Raw genomic sequence first — 23,679 nt, 5'->3', positions numbered from 1 at the left:
TCTCGGACCAAGACCATTCGACTCAGCACCCCGATGACTACAACTGGTGAAATTTTAATTTTTGCCTTAACTTCCCCTCTAAAACAAAGAAAAGAAAAGAAAAGTACACTGAAACCCTGATGACGCAGCCCACGTGCACAAACCGGGTGAAGATGACGACGCCGTCTCTCTGTTCAATAATAATTATTATTTTGACGAAATTCGAACATTTATTCATGTGTCACACACAGGGATCGGGAGTCGTCAAATTTCGTTTGGTAAAATGGGCTCTACTCTAGCTCGTCTTTCTGTTGGTGAGCAGTACTCCAGATTTCCAAGGTGGACAAGTATAGTGTATGCCAGCCATAGAAGGCAGCTAGCCTGAGCGCTCTCGCTGGAGAAACTCGCAGAGCCTGCGCTTGAAATCTGGCATTTGCGCTCTACATTATCACTGACTGATAGTGCCGGGAACTCTGGTCTACAGGTGCCCACTCACTCTGTCCATACTACCCAGGAGAAGAGAGCAAATACAACTGCCGGTGTTCATATACTGCCAGCGCTATGCGTGCACCACTTGACGACCTGACGAAGCCTTCATGATTCGGCCTCGGATATAGATTACGCAGTATTCCCAGAACTCTACAGCTTCTCAGAAGGGTGCACGCAGCAGATGTACGTAGCAGGGTTTGAATGAGAGAGAGAGAGAGAGAGAGAGAGAGAGAGAGAGAGAGAGAGAGAGAGAGAGAGAGAGAGAGAGAGAGAGAGAGCGAGAGCATGTCATTGATGCTCCTGCGCACTGCGCGGCATTCTCGTACGTGCCTGTCCACTATTAAACCTGACGTGCGTCCACAGTCGGCTAGGTGCTTCTACAATGGACCTCGCGGCGATCCGCTGCCCGTGACGGAGAATACGGTGCTGTTGGGAATCGAGACCAGTGCGGATGACAGCGCCGCGGCCGTGATTGACCGCACGGGACGCGTGCTGGGAGAGAGCCGCCTGTCGCAGTTTCGCGCCCACCGCGAGTTCGGCGGCATATGGCCGGAGCGTGCCGGCTGCTATCATCGCGAGAATCTGCCGCCGGTGGTTGCCGAGGCGATGCGGCAAGCCGGCAAGGAAGTCGGGGACCTGTCGGCCGTCGCCTTCACGCTGGGCCCGGGCCTGTCGCCGTGCCTGGAGGCCGGGTGTGAGTACGCGGCCGAGATGGCCCGTAGCAGCGGCGTGCCGCTCATTCCCGTGCATCACATGCACGCACACGCGCTCACCGCACGTCTGTCCGCGGACGCGCACGATCTGGAGTTCCCGTACCTGGTCTGCCTCGTGTCCGGCGGACATTGTACGTTTGCCGTCGTGGAGGACGTCAGCACACTAAAGGTGAAGTCGAATGCATGTGTTCGTCCAGAGCTCTGTGTACCGTATTTCCCCAATTTTAAGTCACACTCGATTGTAAGTCGCATCCCCATTTTCAGGTCCATGTCATATCGTTTCGATTATATTCACTTCAGTAGTAATGCTTTGTTGGCTTGAAGTTTAGTTTAACCCTTTCAGTGCCAAGGACGAGATAACTCGTCCTACAGACCCCCACGCGATTGGCCAAGGACGAGATATCTCGTCCTCGTACTAGTAGTAGTGCGCACGTTACATTGCAGTGCATAGACCAGTGTACAAACTATTGTAACTCTGTGAAACATAAACGCATCGCGACAATCAATACACCGTTGGAAAGGTCTTGAGCTCATCTTTCCGTGGATATAACTTTCGTCAAGATGGGATAAAGAATCACTGAGCGGCGACAGGATGAACACCAAAATCACGGGCCGGAGCGAACACGAATTTTTTTGTTCAGTGCATAGACCAGTGTACAAACTATCGTAACTCTGTGAAACATAAACGCATCGCAACAATCAATACACCGTTGGAAAGGTCTTGAGCTCATCTTTTCGTGGATATAACGTTCGTCGCGATGGGATAAAGAATCACTGAGCGGCGACAGTATGAACACCAAAATCACGGGCCGGAGCGAACACGAATTTTTTTGTTCAGTGCATAGACCAGTGTACAAACTATCGTAACTCTGTGAAACATAACCGCATCGCGACAATCAATACACCTTTGGAAAGGTCTTGAGCTCATCTTTCCGTGGATATAACGTTCATCGCGATGGGATAAAGAATCACTGAGCGGCAACAGGATGAACACCAAAATCACGGGCCGGATCGAACACGAATTTTTTTGTTCATGACTTCGCAGTTTTTTTGGAGCGTGCTAGGGGATTTCCCTTTGGCACGACGCATGCGTGATGGACATCAAATGAAGCGCTTGGATCTCAGCTTTGCAGCGCAGTTCGAATCGTGAAAACCGGTTGGAGCTGGGCAAGATGCCGAACAAGAACGTGAGATTGAGTTGTTGTGCCGTTCCGAGGCACGGTGGAGTAGTTCGGAGAGGAGGTGGAAGTGGCCCTGGTGTGTCTATGTTGCTGAGATCTACCATGATGGATTCGCTTGGTCCTGATCTTTCCAACGAGCCCAGGATGATGAAAATCCATCATGGTGGAGTGAAATGAGAATAAATTCCATTCAGAGCTGTGCGCGCAAACTACACCAAGAGAGTCAGTGCACTGGACAGCCGGCCGATTGGAGAAAAGGGGCCCCGGCATGGAAAGGGTTAAAAAGGTGCGCCTTAAGCGGGATTCACAGAAGCTTTTTTGCGATGCGACACGAGATGCGACAGCCGCGAACCCGGGAAATCCCCAAATCGTAACCATCGCGGACCCCACGCAACTGCCGCAACAGGGCCATCGCAGGCCATCGCAGAAGTTGAGCTTGGCTCAACTTTTGCGATGCGACAAGCGATTTGGCGTACGATTTTGACCTTTTCTACAGCAAAGTTGTACAAAGGTTCAAGAGTTGCCTATAAATTTGTACAAGTTGTATGAAACCGCGCAAATATCATGGTGACGTAGCCAAATCAGCAAGATGTTGTCGCATCACTGACTTCTTCTGTGAATGGTATTTCGCGAGCTCGCATCGCACGCGTCCGTCGCAGATCGCGTCGCATCGCGTGTCGCATCGCAAAAAAGCTTCTGTGAATCCCGCTTAATATTCGGGAAAATACGGTATCGCAATTTTTTTCTCACTCTGCAGTGCGTTTTTGAGAATACCGGTGCTCTCCAGATTTGCTCCCAAAAACCGAATGTCGGGAAATTGAGGCACACGTCCCATTCATCCACTTGAATCGTGTAAAGCTGTGATACAAGGGTTGGATTTTGCCGTGCACCAACGTTGCCAGGGGCGTTGCACACGGTACGGTCACTACGGTATTGACCGTACCACTATCTGCCCCAAGTACCCCGTGATTCAATAAAAATTATAAAATGCACTGATTTGGGCTCTAAATTTCCAAAATTTTCGGCTCAGGCACCCTTCCCCCACGAGTAAATTGTACTTCAGATGGCTGACCGTACCACACTAAATTACCTTCCGACGCCCCTGCTTGCGCATGTAGTGGTGCCAGATGAAATTGAACAGCTGGAAGCTTGTAAAGCTGTGATCGAAGGGTTGGATTTCAACGGGCACCGCTGTTATCAGAGTGGTGGTCACCTTGAGAGGTTTTCCTGTGTGTATTTTGTATTTACACTACGGTGTACTGCTGTGTGTACGTGTGTGCGTGTATACGTTTGTGTGTGTGTGTGTGTGTGTGTGCGTGTATACGTTTGTGTGTGTGTGTGTGCGTGTGTGTTCCCGTTTGTCTGTGCATGCGGTGATGTGTGAGCGTGTGCTTGTATGTGCATTTCGCACGTGCGTGCGTGCGTCCGCATTACTCTGTCTGTATGTGTATGTCGTGCGCAGGTTCTGGGCAGCAGAGTTCAGAAGCAAAACCCGGGCAGCGTTCTGGACAAGGTCGCCTACCTGCTGCGACTGCACAAGAACCCCGACCTGGAGCACCTAGTACCCGGCGCTGCTATCGAGATGGCAGCAAAGCAGGGCAATCCTCAAAAGTACAAGTTCAGCTGGCCCCAGCCAAGACGCCATTGCCAAAGCAAATTCTCTTTTTTTCCTGACAAGGCAAAGAGTATACTGGTCGACCTGGACAAGGATGGGGACGAGAGCCTGCCGGTGCAAGGCTATGCCGACGTCGCCGCCAGCTTACAGAACAGTATGATGCTGTACATATCGCACCTGGCCGAGCGGGCGATGCTCTTCACGCTCGGGGAGTACCCCGCCGCGCGGCACATCGTGATCAGCGGAGGTGTTGCGTCCAACAGCCTGCTGCGAGAACTCGTCCTGAAGGCCATCCAGCGGCATGAGCTCCCGCTCTCGCTGGTGGCACCCGAGCCGCGTCTGTGCACGGACAACGGTGTTATGATTGCCTGGGCCGGTATGGAGTACCTGAATGCCGGCATAGCTCCCATGGCGGTCCCTGAGGTGGGCAACATCTGGCACATACCACGCTTGGCTATCGGTGAGGATATCTCCGAGAAGCTGATTGCTGCTCAGATCAAGCTGCGCCGCACCCAGTTTCAGCAGTGATCACGTGTTGTACCTCGTCATACTTCTAGTGCTGACAGCTGGGCCGATACTGTCCTGGTATCTCGGCTGCCCCTGTGCTGTTCACAGCAAGCTGCGTCACACCAGGTTCCAGCACTGATCGCGTGTTGTATCTCGAGATACCACTAGTGCTGCCAGCTGTGGCGATACTGTTTCAGTGTCACAGCTGCCTCTGACTAGCTGGTATGACGGCTGCCTCCGCTGGTCGGAATTATAGTACAGCTAGCTGTGGCAATGCTTAGCAGGTGTCACGGCTGACTTTGCTTATCAGGTGTCACGGCTGCCTCTGCTTAGCTGGTATCACGGCTGCCTCTGCTTAGCTGGTATCACGGCTGCCTCTGCTTAGCTGGTGTCACGGCTGCATCTGCTTAGCTGGTGTCACGGCTGCATCTGCTTAGCTGGTATCACGGCTGCCTCTGCTTAGCTGGTGTCACGACTGCCTCTGCTTAGCTGGTGTCACGGCTGCCTCTGCTTAGCTGGTATAACGGCTGCCTTTGCTTAGCTGGTGTCACGGCTGCCTCTGCTTAGCTGGTATCACGGCTGCCTCTGCTTAGCTGGTATCACGGCTGCCTCTGCTTAGCTGGTATCACGGCTGCCTCTGCTTAGCTGGTGTCACGGCTGCCTCTGCTTAGCTGGTATCACGGCTGCCTCTGCTTAGCTGGTATCACGGCTGCCTCTGCTTAGCTGGTGTCACGGCTGCCTCTGCTTAGCTGGTATCACGGCTGCCTCTGCTTAGCTGGTGTCACGGCTGCATCTGCTTAGCTGGTATCACGGCTGCCTCTGATTAGCTGGTATCACGGCTGCCTCTGCTTAGCTGGTGTCACGGCTGCCTCTGCTTAGCTGGTGTCACGGCTGCCTCTGCTTAGCTGGTATCACGGCTGCCTCTGCTTAGCTGGTGTCACAGCTGCCTCTGCTTAGCTGGTGTCACGGCTGCCTCTGCTTAGCTGGTATCACGGCTGCCTCTGCTTAGCTGGTGTCACGGCTGCCTCTGCTTAGCTGGTATCACGGCTGCCTCTGCTTAGCTGGTATCACGGCTGCCTCTGCTTAGCTGGTGTCACGGCTGTCTCTGCTTAGCTGGTATCACGGCTGCATCTGCTTAGCTGGTGTCACGGCTGCCTCTGATTAGCTGGTATCACGGCTGCCTCTGCTTAGCTGGTGTCACGGCTGCCTCTGCTTAGCTGGTGTCACGGCTGCCTCTGCTTAGCTGGTATCACGGCTGCCTCTGCTTAGCTAGTGTCACGGCTGCCTCTGCTTAGCTGGTATCACGGCTGCCTCTGCTTAGCTGGTGTCACGGCTGCCTCTGCTTAGCTGGTATCACGGCTGAATTTGCTTATCAGGTATCACGGCTGCCTCTGCTGGTCGGAGTGTAGTACAGCCAGCTGTGGTGATGCTCAGCAGGTATCACGGCTGTGGCAATGCCTCTGCTGATAACTTATCATGGCTGCCTCTACTGGTCGGAGTGGGTGTACAACTCGGCTAGTGCTGGTGTTGTTACGAAGTAGCGTGGCACTTACCTCCACCGATCTGTGATGTGTGATCTGTTCCTGGCATGCGGACAACTGGCGCTGTCATTTGCTCTCAACTCCTAAGACTGTTCGAGCAGTTATTGCAAGCTGCAACCTTCTTCAGTTGCGGACAAACGTCTATTTGCAAGGTATGTTTCTGAGGTGTTCATGACGTCGTATCAAAGAGTACATTATCAAGAGGGTGTAACTCGGCTAAGCCAGTCTGCCCAGTACCTCACTATGTATCTGTTGTGTCTACGCTCACACAAAGTACTCTTCAAGTTCCCCAAGAAGAAAGACCATGTTTTCCTTACGCATGCGCAATATGACATGTGAACATGTAGTCGTAATATAATAACTACACTACATAACAGTACCCTCTGGCTGTAGCACTGGTTCATGCAGTGTTGTTATACTGTAAAACCGGGAATTTTGGGTGTTGTGATATTTTCAATATTTCCCAAAATCACGGTTCGGTAGCGTGAAAATTTCGGTAAACGAGTTTTCCTTGTCCAAAAATGCATTTTGCACACTGTGTGGCATGGCGTTGTTGAAATTTTAGGTCACGTTTTATTTCAGGTAAAAATTGCCGGTACCGAAGTTACCGAAAATAAAACTCCATTCTTTTTTTTTACTTGTGGAATCGTGTTTCTGTGTGTGTGTGTCTGTCTGTCTGTCTGTCTGTCTGTCTGTCTCTCTCTCTCTCTCCCACTCTCTCTCTCTCACACACACACACACACACACTATCTATCTATCTATCTATCTATCTCCAAGTTCTTGCATTAGGTCGCAGTCTCTGAAGCTTTGCTGTAAGTTGACTTGACTGACTTCTCCATCATAGACGTAACCTTTTGAACACTCACTTTGCTATTTTTGCAGATGATCAATTTTCCAATTACGTTATAGTTGCTTATTATTATCTTACTTGCCCTCTGTGCTCGAACTACGCCTTAGGCAGAACCTATTATTATATCACCAGGAACTGCTGCTGCAGTTAGGAGCTCTTAAAAGCCATTGGCCATCTGTTATATAACTACTTTGTAGAGAAGAGTGGTAAATCAAGATTTGCATCAGCACTGAATCTACCGAAATATAATAAGTGTCCAAGTCGAAATGTCAAAATGAGGCTACATGAGGCACATAGCTTGCCTTTCACTTCGTTATCTCTTTGTTATTCTCTAAGGCCACACGTTTTTATTTCTATGTTTCTCGTCACCTGAAAATCTAAAAACGTATGCGAGAGGTGGAAAAAAATAAAAAACGACCGAAAAAAAAAGGTTTACTAGGGGTGTCATCGATTGGCGAATCTGGATTGAGTGCGAGCAGGCGGTGTGGTCCGGGCACCGCTGGCCCAAGGCTGTAGTACGCAAAATGTACGCATATCGTACAAAAGATTCTAGGAAAGCTGTCCAAAAATGGCAAAGTCCATTTCCACTCCAGCCACTCCCTATGTGGGGGCCGGTGTGGTCGGATTCCACTCCAAGTACACCTACTCCGGATTCGATCGGATTCGACCAAACGATCACGCTCACTCGGAGAACACTTGCTCGGGATTCGCCCAATCGATCATGCCCTAGACCTTTGTTCACACTGAAATCCTCCAATACACCATGCAAAATAGCATCCATAGTTGGCAACTAGTATGTGGTAGGAACTTCTGTCACAATCTGTGCATGTGCAGCTAGATTGCGCACAAAAAATGCCGACCTCGCATCATGTGTCGCGCAGGCCAGGCCATATATTTACATGTGAATGAGTGTGCTCGTACCCACATGCACAGTCAGTGCAGCACAGTTTTTTTCTTCCAGACTCCTGAATCGTATGCGCGCGGGTGACGAGAACCATAGAAATAAAAACGTGTGGCCTAACAGAATTCACTCTAATCTTGAAGACAGACTGAGGTTCGCGGGGGGGGGGGGGGGGGGGGCTGAGGATTGTTATTGATATTAAAGATATGTTTTGTTTTTTCTTCGTGCAGATATGAACGCGGAAAGGAGTAGAAAGAGAGAACACAGAGAACTAACTGCATCTTATAGGCTGGTCCTGCTCCTTATGCCCGTGTCGGTCGGGTCAGACGTTGCAACTTTCAGACATGTCAGGATGCATGCGTCATGTATTATGTATGATCACGCACTCAGTAGTCATTCTGGGCACTGAACTGTCGGTGTAAGCCCTTTGCTTGTCACTGTTTTCCTTCTTTGCCAGTATTGCTGATTTTTGTTGTTCGTGGTGGTTTGTGTGGACCTTTAGTCGGGGGATGGGTACGAACATGCTGTTAGGTGCTAGTAGTAGTAGCTGTGCATGCTGAAGATGCCAGAAAATACACTCTGGATTGCAATGACCCCACCGGCCTTGTGCTTGGCTTGTCACTGAAGCCGCTCATCCGTGGCTTGTGGCGCCTAGGCAACTGGTTGCTCCCGGGACCTGCCATTTGCCAAACCAATTGCACTTGAGGGTGGGGTGCTGGAATTGAACAGATTCAAATAGTGCACAAACCTACACAGTAAAGGCGGGTGTACCCCTGCACGGCACTGCCGACAGGCGTATCGACCGGGGCATCATACTGGAAGAGTTTGCACCAGTACTACACAATCGAAGAAAGCGGTATGCGTTTGATTGGACCTTGCATTGTTGGTGGATCCACTCTTGAGCAGGCAGAACCGCGCTTTCCAGCCCGCACAGTTTGATCTGTCATTGGTTGACTCCAAGGCGACAATCACGTGTGCCCACGTGCAGGACACAGGGGCGTCGGACACGGTACGCGTATATGGTCACTACGGTATTGACCGTACCACTATTTGCCCCAAGTACTAGTACCCTGTGAATCAATAAAATGCACTGATTTGGGCTCTAATTTCCCAAAAAATTCGGATCAGCCATCCCTCCCACACGAGTGAATTGTACTTCAAATGGCTGACCGCACCACACTTAAAATTACCTTCCGACGCCCCGGCCTGGGACTAGGCCCAGACAGATCCTGCCGGCAATTCTTTCGGCAAAATATCGAAGAATTGAAAGAGCGGAAATTGCCGGCAAAATCGGAGCAAAATATCGAGATGTTGGGTAAATTCGATGCCTGATACTTGGATGTCCTTGTTTCTTACCCGTTAAGCAGGATACACTGCCAGGACGAGATCATGTCACCGAAATATCACCGGGATTCACTGTGGATCGACATGATTTTGGAAGAACTCAGGGACACGTGCGTGGAAACCCGTGTTGAGAAACCGACCCTGCGATTTTTGTGAAACGCTGCACGGGACTAGTGCTGTACGGGAAGCGGATAAAATGCACGTTTTTCAGGAGCAAAATATCGAGTTTCTTGTGCCAGGCTCGGCAAAATATCGAGGCTAGCGGAGCAGAATCTGTCTCTGTCTGGGTCAACCGATCCTGGGACATGTCGACACATGTGTCTGGCTCTGGCAGCACTGCCTGCACGTGCGGACGGTCTTGCGGGCGCTACATCCGTGCAAGGAGGGCTTCTTGAAGAAAAAAAGTTTAAAAAACCTTGTTTGTGATTGTTTGCAGTTTTGATTGATTGATTGATTGATCGATCGATCGATCTACTAGTGTACTACTGAGTACTGGAAGACAAAAAGAAAAGGCCATTCCTTAGACTAGAGTATTTCCGTTGGCGTTCGAATGCGATGGATTTCTTCAAAAGCGGTCCTTCTTGGCTGCCAGTAGCAGTGGGTGGTGGTGCTGTTGTGCTTTTGGCTGGTGCTCTTCTGTTCCGCAAGGGATCAAAGAAACCGTTTGTACTGAGTGACGACTACAAGGAGAAGGATGTCGTCTATTTGTTCCATTTCGGACGAGTTCCGTCAGGACCAGACCCGTCATCATTCTGCGTCAAAATGGAGACTTTCCTACGAATGAACGGCATCAAATACAAGGCGATTACTACTCAACAGATGGGACCAAAGGATAAAATGCCCTACATCGCCTACAACGGACAGGTGATCAGTGATTCGGATTTCATAGTAGATTTTCTGATCAAAGAGCTGCAGCTGAAGTGTGACAGTGATTTGGATGAGTCTCAGAGAGCAGTGGGTCACGTGACTTGCCAGATGCTGGAGGAGAACACCTACTGGTAAGTAATTAGTTGGATGACAAGAAGTACCAGTGATAATAATTTTGAAATAAAGTAGAACCAATTGGAAGCGTTTCCAATTCTCCAATGTAGTTCATGCATTGACGTTGTCCGCACCAGTCTAAAAGAACGCGGCAAAAAAACCCGCTCTGAACCAAACGCAAAAGGTAACAATCAATGTTAATAAAATTTATATGTATGGATTTAAAATAATAATAATAAATAATGCAGGCAGGCACAGTGGGTTGGTCTAAGACCATGATTGAGAAACGAGAGATACCAGGTTCAAGTCCTGCTTGGAAGCGGAAGGATTTTTCCTACCGTGCTGCGACCCACAGTTAATTGGGAACTCGTGGCCTGGCATGAGTAATACATGGATGTGGCAAATGGGATTTAGGCCTTTGGCCTCTGGTTGGTGGATCTGATCTATCCTCCCCCACCGTTTAGGAGCCGCATCTGACGCCTGATCATGGGGTGGTGGCGTCCCACGGAAGCGGAAAGGTGGTTCTTGACCAGGGAGTTGTACGACTCCTTGTTCTTGACCTGCCCAGTACGCGAACCCGTCGAATTTATTTATTTTTTATTTAATATAGACCGGTTAGGAGGTCTATACAGAATATAGACCGAGTAAAAGAGCGAGGTCCCCCGAGGTCTGTTACGAAAGTTCTAAGAAGGCGATAATATCCTATACAACTGTGCGTGCGCTGAGATTTGCGTAAGGGGCGCGGTTGCATCCATGACTAATACTTCGCAAACTGTGAAAGTACGGTTAGTTTGGCTTTGCACTAGAGCTAGGCGTCCGCTAATGTTGTGTCCAAGGATCAGCCTGGCACGTTCTTTTTTATTTTATTTCACCGTCCAATGGCAGAAGCTAATGCAAAGGAGGGGGCGTTAGCCAGCCAGGGCAAGAGAAGGAAAACGAAAAAAGAAAGAACATAATAATTGTGGAAAGGAAAAGGACATATGGATACGAGTTAAGAGTAACTCTCCATCACTGTAATTGGATACTATATACAGTCAGAAAGTGCAATAACTAGGCACAAAACTGACAAGAGTACTGAGACATTCGACGTCCTGAAATAATTGATAATAATTGTCAGAAGAAAATAACGCATCAACAGCTTTATTCTTTGGAAATCTGGCTGCACACTTCTGCACTAATATACAGTGAAACTGCAGTGTATAGTATGCTTGATATAACAGTACTGTTCTCTTTGCCTAGGATGTAAAACACTTTTCGAAGGCACTGTACTCAATCTGCGGACAGAACTGTTTCATCCTCTGTGGACTCATCAGTTGTACTTTTCCAGTTCCTGTAAAAGCCATATATATATAACGAAGTGCTAACTCTAACGAGTTAACGAGGAGAAATCTGTCGTTAAAATAGAAATCGTTATACAGAAATCGATACATATACTGTCCTATTGAGCGTTGAGAATGAGTGAAAATCGTTACCTTTGGTACACGTTAACTAGTCAATTTTGGGAAATCGTTATATATGCACCTCGTTAGAATAATGGCTTTTACAGTATTGGACCTTGGATATTCAGAACCTGGGTACAAAGTACTACATCCGGACGCTTCGGATACGGGCACGTCTCTCTACCGGGCACCTTCAACTGCAGTTTCTATGGCAAAATGTTTCAAATTTGGGGGAGGTTGAACTTTTTTTCCGTGTGCGCAAGTTCTTATTTGTCACTGCCAACCTGTACAATCCACACATTTTCATGATTCTTTTTAGTTGTTATTATCCAGAACATGTGCAATACGTGCCAAGTAAACTTCTTCAAAAACTGATATGGTACATGGTAGATGAGCTGTTCTGAGATGCGGGCAAATCTGAGATACAGGCAGTGCCCGGTCCTAAGGCGCCCCGGATAAGAGACGTCCGAGTGTAATTTCATTTCAGGCGTAGAGGTGTGCTATACTGAAGCATCGCTTTACGTGCTTTACAAGATACGATGTGCATCACATGGCCTTGGCTAGACAGGTATAGAGAAGGGAAACAAAACGTTATCCCAGTTACTCGGAGCTTCACGTGTTGGCAATCATTAGAGAGCACCTAGGTGCATTGAACACTCTCTCGACCTGCTGCAACTCTCTCTGTCTCTGTCTCTCTCTCTCTCTCTCTCTCTCTCTCTCTCTCTCTCTCTCTCTCTCTCTCTCTCTCTCTCTCTCTCTCTCCCTGTCTCTCTCTCTGTCTCTGTCTCTCTCTATGTCTCTCTCTCTCTCTCTCTTTCTCTCTCTCTCTCTCTCTCTCTCTCTCTCTCTGTCTCTCTCTCTCTCTCTCTCTCTCTCTCTCTCTCTCTCTCTCTCTCTCTCTCTTCTGCTTTTGACTAGAATTGCAGAGGAAATAATGCTGGGTAGCAGCCCTTCTACGAAAACAGGAGAGAATGCATTGGACGATTAAGAGCGTTACATTCTCATCATAGTGAAGAACCACGCTTTTCTGACAAGAATCTCAAATGATGAACCGTGGTGCTAACATTGACCAGGAGCTTGAACGGTGGACTTTTGCGAGAATCTAAACACAGTGCTGCTTGGTGCGGCTAGTCTAGAGGGAGAGAGACACTGTTGTTTCCTTTTGCCATATTGTCTCAACATTTTACAGCAACACGGAAGCTACAAAACAAATAGAACCTAAAAGAATTTCACGTGAACACGTGCAACAATAGAAGAGCAAGCGCTGGTGATGGGAATCACTACAAGTAGAGGACACTGATTGACTGCCTGCATTGAGGACAGAGGGGTGCCTTGTCTTGAGCCTTGCAAGCATCTACGTGCGAGCGGATGCAGTCTGAATTGTACAGGTGACCACAGTCGATGGCTGCCATAACCGTGATAGGTATATCTTCCAGGCAAATACAGCATTCTCCACAGGTACAGCACTTTCTCGGGTCGTCTGATGTCAGCCTCCTTGTTTGGTTTTTTATTTTATTTTTTATCATAAGTTGCTTTGACCTGGGAGTATGTGATGGAGTATGTGATCCCAAAGAGTTCTTTCAATTTGGCCAACACATACAAGAGAAGATCATCGATAGATGCCGGTGAGATAGTTATAGTTGTATCGAATGCCTGGATCCATGCTACCAACCCTTCGAAGCAGCGTTTCCTGTGCTCTCCTGTAATACGTTCCATTGTCTTGCTTGTGCCATTGTTAGTCGGCAGAACATATTTAAATCGCTTCACAATTTCAGTTGTCCTCTCGTCGCCATCACACCGTGCAGCCAGAGCTTCCTGTTCGTTCCCAACATCACCTTCATAGTGCGTCAGAACGAGAATAGCTTGCTTCGGCCACTTTGACTCAAACATTCTGTCGAGAATGTCGAGGAGCAATACGTCTCTCTCTCTCTCTCTCTCTCTCTCTCTCTCTCTCTCTCTCTGTCTCTCTCTCTCTCTGTCTCTCTCTCTTTATCTCTCTCTCTCTCTCTCTCTCTCTCTCTCTCTCTCTCTCTCTCTCAACGTGACGTTGGCTAGGTGTATATGCTAATGTTATTGCATGGCCCGTGCTTGTTCTTGCATTTTCCATGCACTGCAGGGCGCTGGTGCACTTTCGCTGGGTGCAGGAGTTGGACAGACTGCCATATGTGTTGACCCGGTCGCCGAACTTCTTTCTGCGTCTGCTCCTGCGCTACCTGGTAGCACCCAGCGTGGCAAAGTCATGCTACTTGCAGGGCATGGGTCGGCACAGCGTCGCCGAGATCAACCAGATAGCCGAGAGAGACCTGCGCAGCCTGTCCACGATTCTAGGCAACAAATCATACTTGTTGGGTGATGCACCCACGTCACACGATGCCGCCGTCTTCGGTATCACCTCGGTGCTCGTGTATGGCGCTGAGGGTAGCGCTATGAATACCCTCATTACGACAGAACTGCCGAATGTGCTCGATCACTGCCGGCGTATGCGTGAGCGCTGGTTTGCCGACTGGGACGATCTCTGTGCCCAGGCCATGTGATGCCCAGCGCTGACATTGCCTTGTCTCATTTTTTTTTAAGCGTTACGTGGTGCACAGTGCGTGCCCTCTAGCTACTATTAGGTTGTGTATGTGTGTGTGTGCACGCGACTGTGTGTGTGTGTGTGTGCATGTGCGTGGGCGAGCATGCATCTGTGCGTGTGTCTGTCCATCTGTGAAAGATGCCGCCGTTCTAGCAACGCAGTACCGAGATTGTTGAAAGTACAAGTACGTTTATTTTTAGTCTGGCTGCTTAAACTACTTGTCCGCACCAGGTTTATGTCCATTCACATTGTCCAGACTTTGCGTTACGTCAGAACTGGAACCTCCGAGAAGGACATGTGGCCCATGTGTGCTGCTTGTGTCCGCGGTTGTGATCCACCAGCCGTGTCTCAATCTAGGCTAGATAGTTTAGTGTGCTTTCTTACAGATTCCTTGTAGGGCTGAAACGATTATACCGAATAATCGAGTACTCGTTTGATAACTCTAACGATCGAGCAATCGTTTAGATTACCGATTACGATTATTTTTTACGTTTTTTTAATTTGTGTCAAGAAAGTACTGTAAACCCTCGTTTTTGGGTATGCATGGTTCATGTTCTGAGGTTAAAATAATTGACTTCAAAACTGCCATGTTTCGGAGCTACCCTTTCACTAATGCAGATTTGTTGGTATTATGAAGGCATAGTTTGTGGAAACAGAGTAATGTTTGCGCAGAACTATGACTCTATTTGCTAACGATTATAATCGATTACTCGATCGTTAAGCTAAAGAGTAATTGATACTTGAAAATCCACGATCGTTTCAGCCCTAATTCCTTGTGATATTCTTCTTCAAATTACTTCTAGTTTTGTCTTTACCACTCCTTTTACCACTCCTCTACTCTTTTTACCACTCCTCTACTCTTTACCACTCCTCTACCACTCCACTCCTCTACTCTAGGCTGCATGCATTACCATGCTGTTGCTGTTGCTGTCACTGCTCTAGTAATCCTTGTAACTGCCCCCAATGTACGAGGTGATTCGTCATTATTTAACACGAAAGTAAAATAGCCTTCCGTAGGGTTCGAGGTGTGAATCTTTCCATTTCGTCCTCTAAAAATGTAATACTGATGTCCTTGGATTGCAATGTTGGGATTCTCATTCACATAATCCTTGGTGTTGGGAAGCAGGTGGCAGTTGAAAAATGGCAATTTTTCCGCATATTATTTGTTGTGGTCATTTCTTAACATCATGGTAAAATAGGCCTTAGCAGCACAATTTCAAGTCAGTTTTCAATAGAAGGAGACCCTACGTCTCCAGGATGGTCCAGCAAGACAGGATCAAGATCATGTTTATCCAAATACAAGCCATTCAAGCTTACATAGCAACAGGTGTATCACCCTGATTTCATGTGTAATTGTGATCAACATCTGTTAGCAAATTCAGTGATTGCCAATGTTTGGCCATTACTAGGGCCAACACACTGTCATTCCTCCTTCCCAGGCGTCGTTTCCAGTATGTAGCTATCATATGCTTCCTATTCAGCTAAATATGTTGTCACTCGAGGTTGAAACCAGCGGCTATGACTCTCTTATACTCTATTTTACCGTAAACATCGCGCACATGCAGACTGAAAGCTCTTGCAATGTCACTTCCAGAAGGAATATCAGTCTCAATTTTGGAGGCGAACTTGACAGAACATTGGCAATGGCAATGGCAAAAAGAAATTTGAAGTGACTTTTTGCAGGTGCTTGCAATGAGATATTTTACCGATTTGTTAAGAAATGACTCAATGTTAAAAAATTACGAATCACCTCGTACCCAGCCATGCTAGCCGGAGGCATGCCTAGCTACGCTCGACTCGACTCTATTATTTGTTCTGCAGACCACCCGGTACCCCCATAGTCCGTGAGCCAAAACTCAAAATCACAAGTGCCGTTGCACTCTCGGAGGGACAAGTCGCCGCTTACAGTGTTGGTCAAGGACATCACAAAGGATACGTTTTCGCTTGTTGGACGTTCCAGAACCGATCCAGAGACCTTCGGGAGGGCTTCTTTTCTCGACCAAATTCCACCGTGAGAACAAATATTTTTACGCGAGTGGTGAGGTGTGCATCGGACGAGTTAGCACAAAAGTACGATTTCGGGTGGAGTGAGGAAAAATAATTTATTTTTTAGAAGATAACGACGTTGACGACAATATGGATTTGGGGTTTTGTGATCACTTTATTGAAGTTTATTCCTTTCGTGTACATTGATGTTGTTTGACAAGAATGGAAGAGGAGGAAGACGTTTCTAGTGGCAGCGAGGTGCCAGATGGGGCAGCTGACGGCAACGAAGTGGCAAATGACAGCCCAGCGGAGTAATATTGCTGGAATTTGTGTCTGTGTGACAGCACCCAATTTAGTAGAAACGAGAAGCCTGCAGCGAGTAATATCGAGACTACAAGTTGGCATCGCATCGTCAGCGCTGTTCGAGAGAAGGACGACCATGTCTGGGATTTTCTCTGCCAGCACAAGGGCTCAGGGAAGAGCAAATGGTGTGGCTGGTATCATGGAAAGTGCTACACCAATTGCACGCATGTGATCCTGAGCATTTGCAACACTGGAGAAGACCAGTGCCTCTGATTTTGCTTTATCTATACTTACTGACAGTGATGTGCATGTAGTAGTGAACCCAGAGCCACATCCTAAGGCCAACAAGGGGCTACCTACCAGGAGCTTAGTGGCTGATACGAACAACGAATGCCATGAAAGCAGAGCACGGTGTAAACACAACACCGAGAACTGGTCCACCCAGAGTTTACGGAAGGGAATGTTTTGTTGCAGGCAGCACTGGAGAGGGCAAGACGACAAGTAGCGAGGGCGAAACCAGCGCTGCTGGAGGTCCAAGCCAGAGCACCTGGCTGCTTGACGAGGAACATACTATACCATTGTCTGTGTATGTGTGCCAGTGTGTGCATGCATGTGCGCGTGCACGTTTCTGTGTGTGCGCACGCGTGTTTGTGTGTGCGCGCGCGTGCATGTGTGTGTGTGCTCGTGCGTACATGTGTGTGTGTGTGTGCGCGCGCGGGTGCATGTGTGTGCGTGCTAGGCGCTTTCCTTTGTTGGTGACACCACCCCAGGCTACAACTGCGGGCCGGATGGTGGGTGTCGGGGCACGGTGTTGCCACAATCACTGTGGTCAGTGTGATCCGTGTTTCAGGTCAGTGGTGGGTTTTAGCTCACTGCAGCCAAAGCGATCATGTTGCAAGTCAACCCGAGGGTTCTAGCTGCACAACTGCAACAAATGGATTCAAGAAAAGTCTAGATCTCGCTAGGACGTTGATGCGAGCAGCGCCTCAGCCAAACTCTCCATGTCTGTCGGCCCCTCACACGAGGGGACATGTAACCGGGAACGGCAATGCTCAGGACAGGACAAGATAGGAAGTGTGTTCCGGCCGGGACATGCTGTTGTTGTTGGTTTCGCAGCAGAGGAGCTTTGGCCGACCACACGTGCATCCCTAGATTGCCTTCACTCCCCCATCCGCTACTGGACTCTGCCTCGGTGATCAGGCAGGCACCAGGGACATCTGCTTTTCCTTCGTTCGGTCGCTGTCCATCTTGTGAAGAGAGATCAATTTACAACTGACGGCAGCAGGACCACAACAGACAACGGGCATCGGTCATTTTGCACTCACTGAGGTGGGTCCTCCTCCTGATCCGGTGACCTCCTGGAGTCTGTTCTTTTCCCATTGCCATTGGGGTTGCGTGCCTGGGAGACTGCATAGTCGGATTCGGCAGCTGGTCCATGTGTGTGTGTGCGCGCGTGCACGCGTGCCTGGGAGACTGCATAATCGGATTCGGCAGCTGGTTCATGTGTATGTGCGCACGCGCGCGTGCGTGGATGTGCACGCATGCCTGAGAGACTGTATAGTTGGATTCGGCAGCTGGTTTGTGTGTGTGCCCGTGCGCGCGTGTCTGGGAGACTGCATAGTCGGATTCGGCAGCTGCTTCATGTGTGTGTGTGTGTGTGCGCATGCGCACGCGTGTGGGTGTGGGTGCGCGCGTATGCGTGTATGTATGCATGTGGCATTATCTTATATCGGTAGTTATCTGTGTATTACTGTGTACTGCGGTGGACTGCGATAGCACACATTATGTGCCAAGATGTGCACCTAGCTGGTGATTTCCAACTGTGTTATGTTGAGTGGAAAATGAGCAATGACAGATAGTTTTTGGTACTGTATGAGTGTGTTAGGCAATCAATAGCCAATTCCAACCTCTTGCATTGGCTGTCAGGTTGGATTGGATCAGCGCGTGCATTTACAACAGTGGTGACGTACTTCCTATTGTACTACCGTAATGTCACATTAGCTTCAGTGTCCATATCATTCTATACTGGAGTATTCTACGTACATGTATTCAGTAATGGAGTGGTTATTATAAATATACTTCACTCACCAATTCATTGCTCGCTATTATCTACAAGTCCAATTCCAGTATGATGAAGTCAAGAGGCGATTTATCCAGCCAAGTAGAGGAACTTGGGATACGAAATCCAAGAGAAATCATTAGGGTATTCTCAGTTCAGCCATTCACGAATGTAATAATTGTTATTCTTCAACGCAAACTGAGTAATATTTGACCTTGAACAGGATGAAAAGAAGTTCATGCTCGGGGCAGAGTCCGCCATTCGCTCCAGAAGGTTACTCACTACAGTCTTCTACGCCTAGGAAGTGGTGAACAAATGTCTCGAGAGGTATTTAGGGCATTCTTTGAAGGCAGTTTAGTTCTGAACGAATGCATTGTAACTTTGCTGCAGTTTGCATGCATGATCCGGATTGATAATTCTCAGCGGTAAAAAAATTCAAATCTAGTTCTGTGCACTGGTTTCCGCGTTCTGTGCACTCGTGGAATCTGCTCATGGCTTCAAAAAATGAGAATCCGTGAACAAGCGCAAAAAAATCAAGTGAAGAAGGCGAAATGGCCGCTGCTGTCAGTGAGCAAAGTTGGATGTTTGGCGTCTTCTGTGACCTCCCTGGATCAGTTTCGAATTGTCCAACAAGTGGAAATCGCTTCAGGATACCATCCTGAAGCGGTGTGCTGAAGGACGATTTGTCCCTCTCTGGGTGCAACGGTCGATGCTAAAACAGCCGATTCTGAGATTTGGCTCACGGACTACCACCTGTCACCCACCAGCTGGCTCTGTGTTTATTTTATTTTGACTTCAAGGTCAAACGCGTCCAATCCGAGCTGGCTCGACCAAGCCACCTGCCATCACTGATCAAGTACTTTAGCTATTGCTGCCAAGCAGCTGCCGCCACTATTCTCCTGCTTGCAGCCTTTGTCTTCCCAGCTCTTGTGTTCAGCAAGGAAGCGTTACCGTATACATGGTATACGCGTACGTATATACTGGTAGTTGTTTCCATAAAAAATTATTATTTTTGTAGTCGACTAGTCAGGCATTGGGCACAACCTGGCATGGCTGAGCACCTAGCTCCGCTTGATGCTGCTATCACCAACACCTTCATTCCTGCTCTCCTAGGTCGCCCCGTCAATGCTGAGGAGCGCACCCTGATAGCATTGCCATGTCGCTTTGGAGGCCTTGGCATACCTCATCCGTCGTCCCGGGCCGAACAGCACCAGTCCTCCCTTGACATCACTGCCTCCCTCACCTGCCGTGTTCTCGCCCAAGATCCAGTTCTTGGCACTGCCATCCATGATGTTCGCGCTGCCAAGAAGCGCGTGATGGCGACAGCCGGGGAGTCAATTCGCGCAGCAGCCCAGGCCTTCTCTTCCTCCGCCAGTTCAGAGCTGCAGCGAGTGATCGCTCTGGCTTCGGAACCGGGTGCCTCAAGCTGGCTCACGTGCCGACCCCTTCAACGCCATGGCTTCACCCTGACGAAGTCGGAGTTTCGGGATGCTGTTTGCCTTCGCTTCAACTGGCTGCCGGTCCGGCTACCATCACTGTGTGCGTGTGGGCAGCAGTTCACTGTGTCTCACTCCCTCTCGTGTCCGACGGGTGGATTTCCGTCCATTCGTCACAACGAGGTGAGGGACCTCACTGCTCGTCTGCTCAGGCGGGTGGCCCATCAGGTGGCAGTTGAGCCACACCTCCAGCCACTCTCCAGAGAGCAACTCCGTTATCGCACTGCTATTGCTGACGACCAGGCACGCCTAGACGTCGTGGCTAGTGGCATTTGGGGAGGACGGTTCGAACGCACCTACATTGATGTACGGGTATTCAACCCCCATGCGTCTTCGAACCGTTCCAACTCACTTGCTGCTACCTATGTCCGTCATGAAAAGGCTAAGCGTCGTGCGTATGAGCAGCGCCTGAGGGAGGTGGAGCATTCCAGCTTTGTCCCCGCCATCTTCTCTACCACCGGAGGCATGGGAAAGCATGGTGCTTCGCTCTACAAACGCATCGCCTCTCTCCTCGCTGCCAAGACTGGGGAGCCATACAGCATCACCCTAGCTGCCATCCGCTGCCAGATTGGCTTTGCACTGGTCCGTTCAGCGCTGATGTGCTTGCGTGGTGCACGCAAGGCATTCTTACCAGCAATGGCCTCAGACTCGGCAGCGCTTGTTGTTGCTGAAGCAAGAATCTCAGCTTGAGGCTTACATTATTATCTGTCAAGTGTCATTAATGACATTGTACATGATCATCACCGCGTGCGCTCGATCTAATCATTGATTGTCTTTATTTTATGTTTTGCCCGTACAAGAGGCATGGTTTGAGTTCAATAAAAAAAAAAAAAAAAAAAAAAAAAAAAAAAAAAAAAAAAAAAAAAAAAAAAAACTAGTCAGGCATTGCGTAATCAATAATCATGGTACAGTTACGTAACCAGGTTCGGGTTTTCACGTTTGAAAGCCGCCATGGCCGACTCCACGTGTTGATGACTTTTGCTCGGCCTGTTTGATTTTACAGACAGAATGATTTCGAAATCGTCCTTGTCGTTGTTATGTTTGTGCACTGACAGTCTGTGCAGGTACTTTAGTTGAGGACGAAGCTCTTTTGGGCGATCTTGGGTTGTTTTCTTGCAGTGATGGCCATGGAGTATTTGAGCAGCTTGACTGGTATTCCTTGGCTGCCTCTGGCCCTGGGTGGCGGCGCAGTTGTGCTATTAGCTGGCGTTTACCTGATGCGCCGATCACGTAGTTCGCAGTTCAAATTGAGCGAGAAACACAAGGAGAAAGGTGTTGTTTTCTTGTTCCAGTTTCCACCGATTCCAAGCTCCCCGAATGCTTCGCCGTTCTGCCTGAAGCTGGAGACGTTCCTGCGGATGAATGAAATCAATTACAAGACCGTATCAACTCGACGCACTGGGCCGAAGGGAAAATCCCCCTTCATCGCGTACAACGGTCAGGTGATCAGTGATTCGGATTTCGTAGTAGATTTTCTGATCAAAGAGCTGCAGCTGAAGTGTGACAGTGGCTTGGATGAGTCTCAGAAAGCAGTGGGTCACGTGACGTGCCAGATGCTGGAGGAGAACACATACTGGTAAGTGGGCGTTACCGGGACCGACCCCGGACCCCCCCCCCCCCCCCGGCGCTGCACCAATGTGGAATATACCTTCCGACGCCCCTGATGGTGTATGCGACAATACGAACATTTTTTGGGGGAAATTGGGCCCAAATAATCCGAAAATAAAGCCGCGCTGGTTGCAATGCCCCAGACCAGAAGAGTTGTTGAAATTGAATAAACGCCTAGCCATTTGTCGCCTCGTGTGTGGAATATAAATTGGCTTTGTGCATTCCTATTATTTCGTACCTGACGATAGCGATTTTGCCGAAACGTTGTGCGTAAAGGAATTGGTTCGGTTTGCATTGCTTTGGGAATGGGTGTGTCCACCCAACTGCTCTCTACGGATGAAGCTGCAAGATGCCTCAAAATTACTTCTCACATTCCTATTGCGAGTGCGTATCATTCAGCATGCTTTAGAAGTGGTATGTGGGCACGAAAGATAAAGGCAATGGCTACACGATCATCCAGCTTCTTTTGTACATGATGGGATGCACCGATTCGAGTTCGGCCCCAATAGGGTAGCTCAGTGTACGGGGCTGGGGCTGCATTGCCACCAGGGAGACAGTCCGGGATTCTGGCTTGCGGAGCAGGGCTGCTACGTAAACTTCTGATCAGTTGCCATCACTCAGTCAATCTCCACGTTCAATCTATCTACTTTTCCTATGTCCATGTTCTCATCTTCACCATGCAGGGCTATAGTACACTATCGGTGGGTGCAAAACGTTCGCCAGTTGCCCGATCTCTTCGTCAACTCGCCCGGGACTGTGATGCGCCTGTTCCTGCGCTACATGATTGCGCCGAAGGTGGAGAAGTCCTGCTACGCACAGGGCATGGGACGGCACAGCGTCGCCGAGATCAACCAGATCGCCGAGAGGGACTTCCGCAGCCTGTCGACGATTCTCGGCGACAAGCCCTACCTGCTGGGTGAGACGGCCACGTCGCACGATGCCACCGTCTTTGGCACGACTGCCACCGTGCTGTACAGTGGTGAGGGTAGTGCCGCTCACACTCTGCTCACCACCGAGCTGCTCAACGTGCGCGACTACACGCAGCGTATACGCGATCGCTGGTTCCCCGACTGGGACGACAGGTGCTTGAAGGACTGAAGGCGACCCTGTGTGCGCGTGTGTGCAGCATGCGGAGAGACGCGCTATCAGCGAGATGAGCCAGAACCAGATTATGATGCCACGCTGGATTGTAGGTGCCAGTCTGTGTTCCTTCTTCGCGTAGCTCCGGACCTGTAGCTAGTGGCCTCACCTGGACACGAGTGCATGCATGTGCTGTACACACACACACACACACACACACACACACACACACACACACACACACACACACACACACACACACACACACACACACGATTGTGCTGATTCATGTGTGCATGTACTTGTGCAGTAATTAGGATGGTGCAACTGCTATACCCTCCTGCTGTATAGCGAAGACTCGGACGTACATGTGTGTGTGTGTGTGTGTGTGTGTGTGTGTGTGTGTGTGTGTGTGTGTGTGTGTGTGTGTGTGTGTGTGTGTGTGTGTGTGTGTGTGTGTGTGTGTGTGTGTGTGTGTGTGTGTGTGTGTGTGAGTGTGTGTGTGTGTGTGCTCCCTGATCCTAGTTCAGCCCTTGTAGATCTGCAGACACTGCACTGGGATGTGAACTCGTGCATGCAGGGCACAACTTAAAGCAGCACTGTAGTTGCACACACCGGGGAGTTACATGTTCTTGGGAACTAGAAAAAACATTATGAAAAAGCCTGCTGGCTTGACAGCGCATTACAGCGCGTGCGTGCACTCCAACACCCACACAACTTTGGACCTTTGGAAAGCCCATCACCGAAGGCGATGTAGCACACACACACACACACACACGCACACACATTCAAGAAGAGAGAGAGTTGTTATTCTGGTTGCATCAAACAATTGATGCCGATGCAAAGAAACTTCAGAAAGTCCAAAGGAATCACACACCCAAAGGAATCAAACACATGAGTAATCCCACTCACGTACGGAGTTAAAAAAAAGTTAAAAAAGGAACAGACGGAAAATTGTCCACAGACATGGATAAATAATACAACAGACTCCATGTCGGTAGGATGGAAATTTGAATGTGACATCTGAGCAGG

At 49.1% G+C, this 23,679-nt stretch overlaps 2 protein-coding genes across 6 annotated transcripts; both read left to right on the top strand.

Moving 5' to 3' along the window:
* Window positions 1–235: 235 nt before the first annotated feature.
* On the top strand, window positions 236–8,225 carry LOC135824605 (tRNA N6-adenosine threonylcarbamoyltransferase, mitochondrial-like). Of its 3 annotated transcripts, XM_065337340.1 has the most exons (4): window positions 236–1,350; window positions 3,825–6,177; window positions 6,803–6,837; window positions 8,007–8,225. In XM_065337340.1, exons 1-2 carry the CDS (start codon window positions 670–672, stop codon window positions 4,503–4,505), a joined length of 1,362 nt encoding a protein of 453 aa, XP_065193412.1. In that variant the 5' UTR covers window positions 236–669; the 3' UTR covers window positions 4,506–6,177; window positions 6,803–6,837; window positions 8,007–8,225. The 3 variants fall into 3 exon arrangements, with proteins under 3 accessions (XP_065193412.1, XP_065193411.1, XP_065193410.1); XM_065337339.1 differs by lacking the exon at window positions 8,007–8,225 and having other exon boundaries at window positions 6,803–7,278; XM_065337338.1 differs by lacking the exon at window positions 8,007–8,225 and having other exon boundaries at window positions 6,815–7,277.
* A 1,366-nt stretch (window positions 8,226–9,591) lies between these two features.
* LOC135825321 (failed axon connections homolog) lies at window positions 9,592–23,002 on the top strand. 3 transcript variants are annotated; one of them, XM_065338059.1, is made up of 2 exons: window positions 9,592–10,118; window positions 13,657–15,197. In XM_065338059.1, exons 1-2 carry the CDS (start codon window positions 9,676–9,678, stop codon window positions 14,072–14,074), a joined length of 861 nt encoding a protein of 286 aa, XP_065194131.1. In that variant the 5' UTR covers window positions 9,592–9,675; the 3' UTR covers window positions 14,075–15,197. The 3 variants fall into 3 exon arrangements, with proteins under 3 accessions (XP_065194131.1, XP_065194132.1, XP_065194130.1); XM_065338060.1 differs by lacking the exon at window positions 13,657–15,197 and adding an exon at window positions 22,251–23,002 and having other exon boundaries at window positions 9,605–10,118; XM_065338058.1 differs by lacking the exons at window positions 9,592–10,118; window positions 13,657–15,197 and adding exons at window positions 20,966–21,535; window positions 22,251–23,002.
* The last annotated feature ends 677 nt before the right edge of the window (window positions 23,003–23,679 follow it).

This window comes from Sycon ciliatum, chromosome 9, assembly GCF_964019385.1.
Source record: "Sycon ciliatum chromosome 9, ocSycCili1.1, whole genome shotgun sequence".
Classification (NCBI taxonomy): Eukaryota; Metazoa; Porifera; class Calcarea; order Leucosolenida; family Sycettidae; genus Sycon; species Sycon ciliatum.
This window is presented reverse-complemented; position numbering and strand designations above follow the sequence as displayed.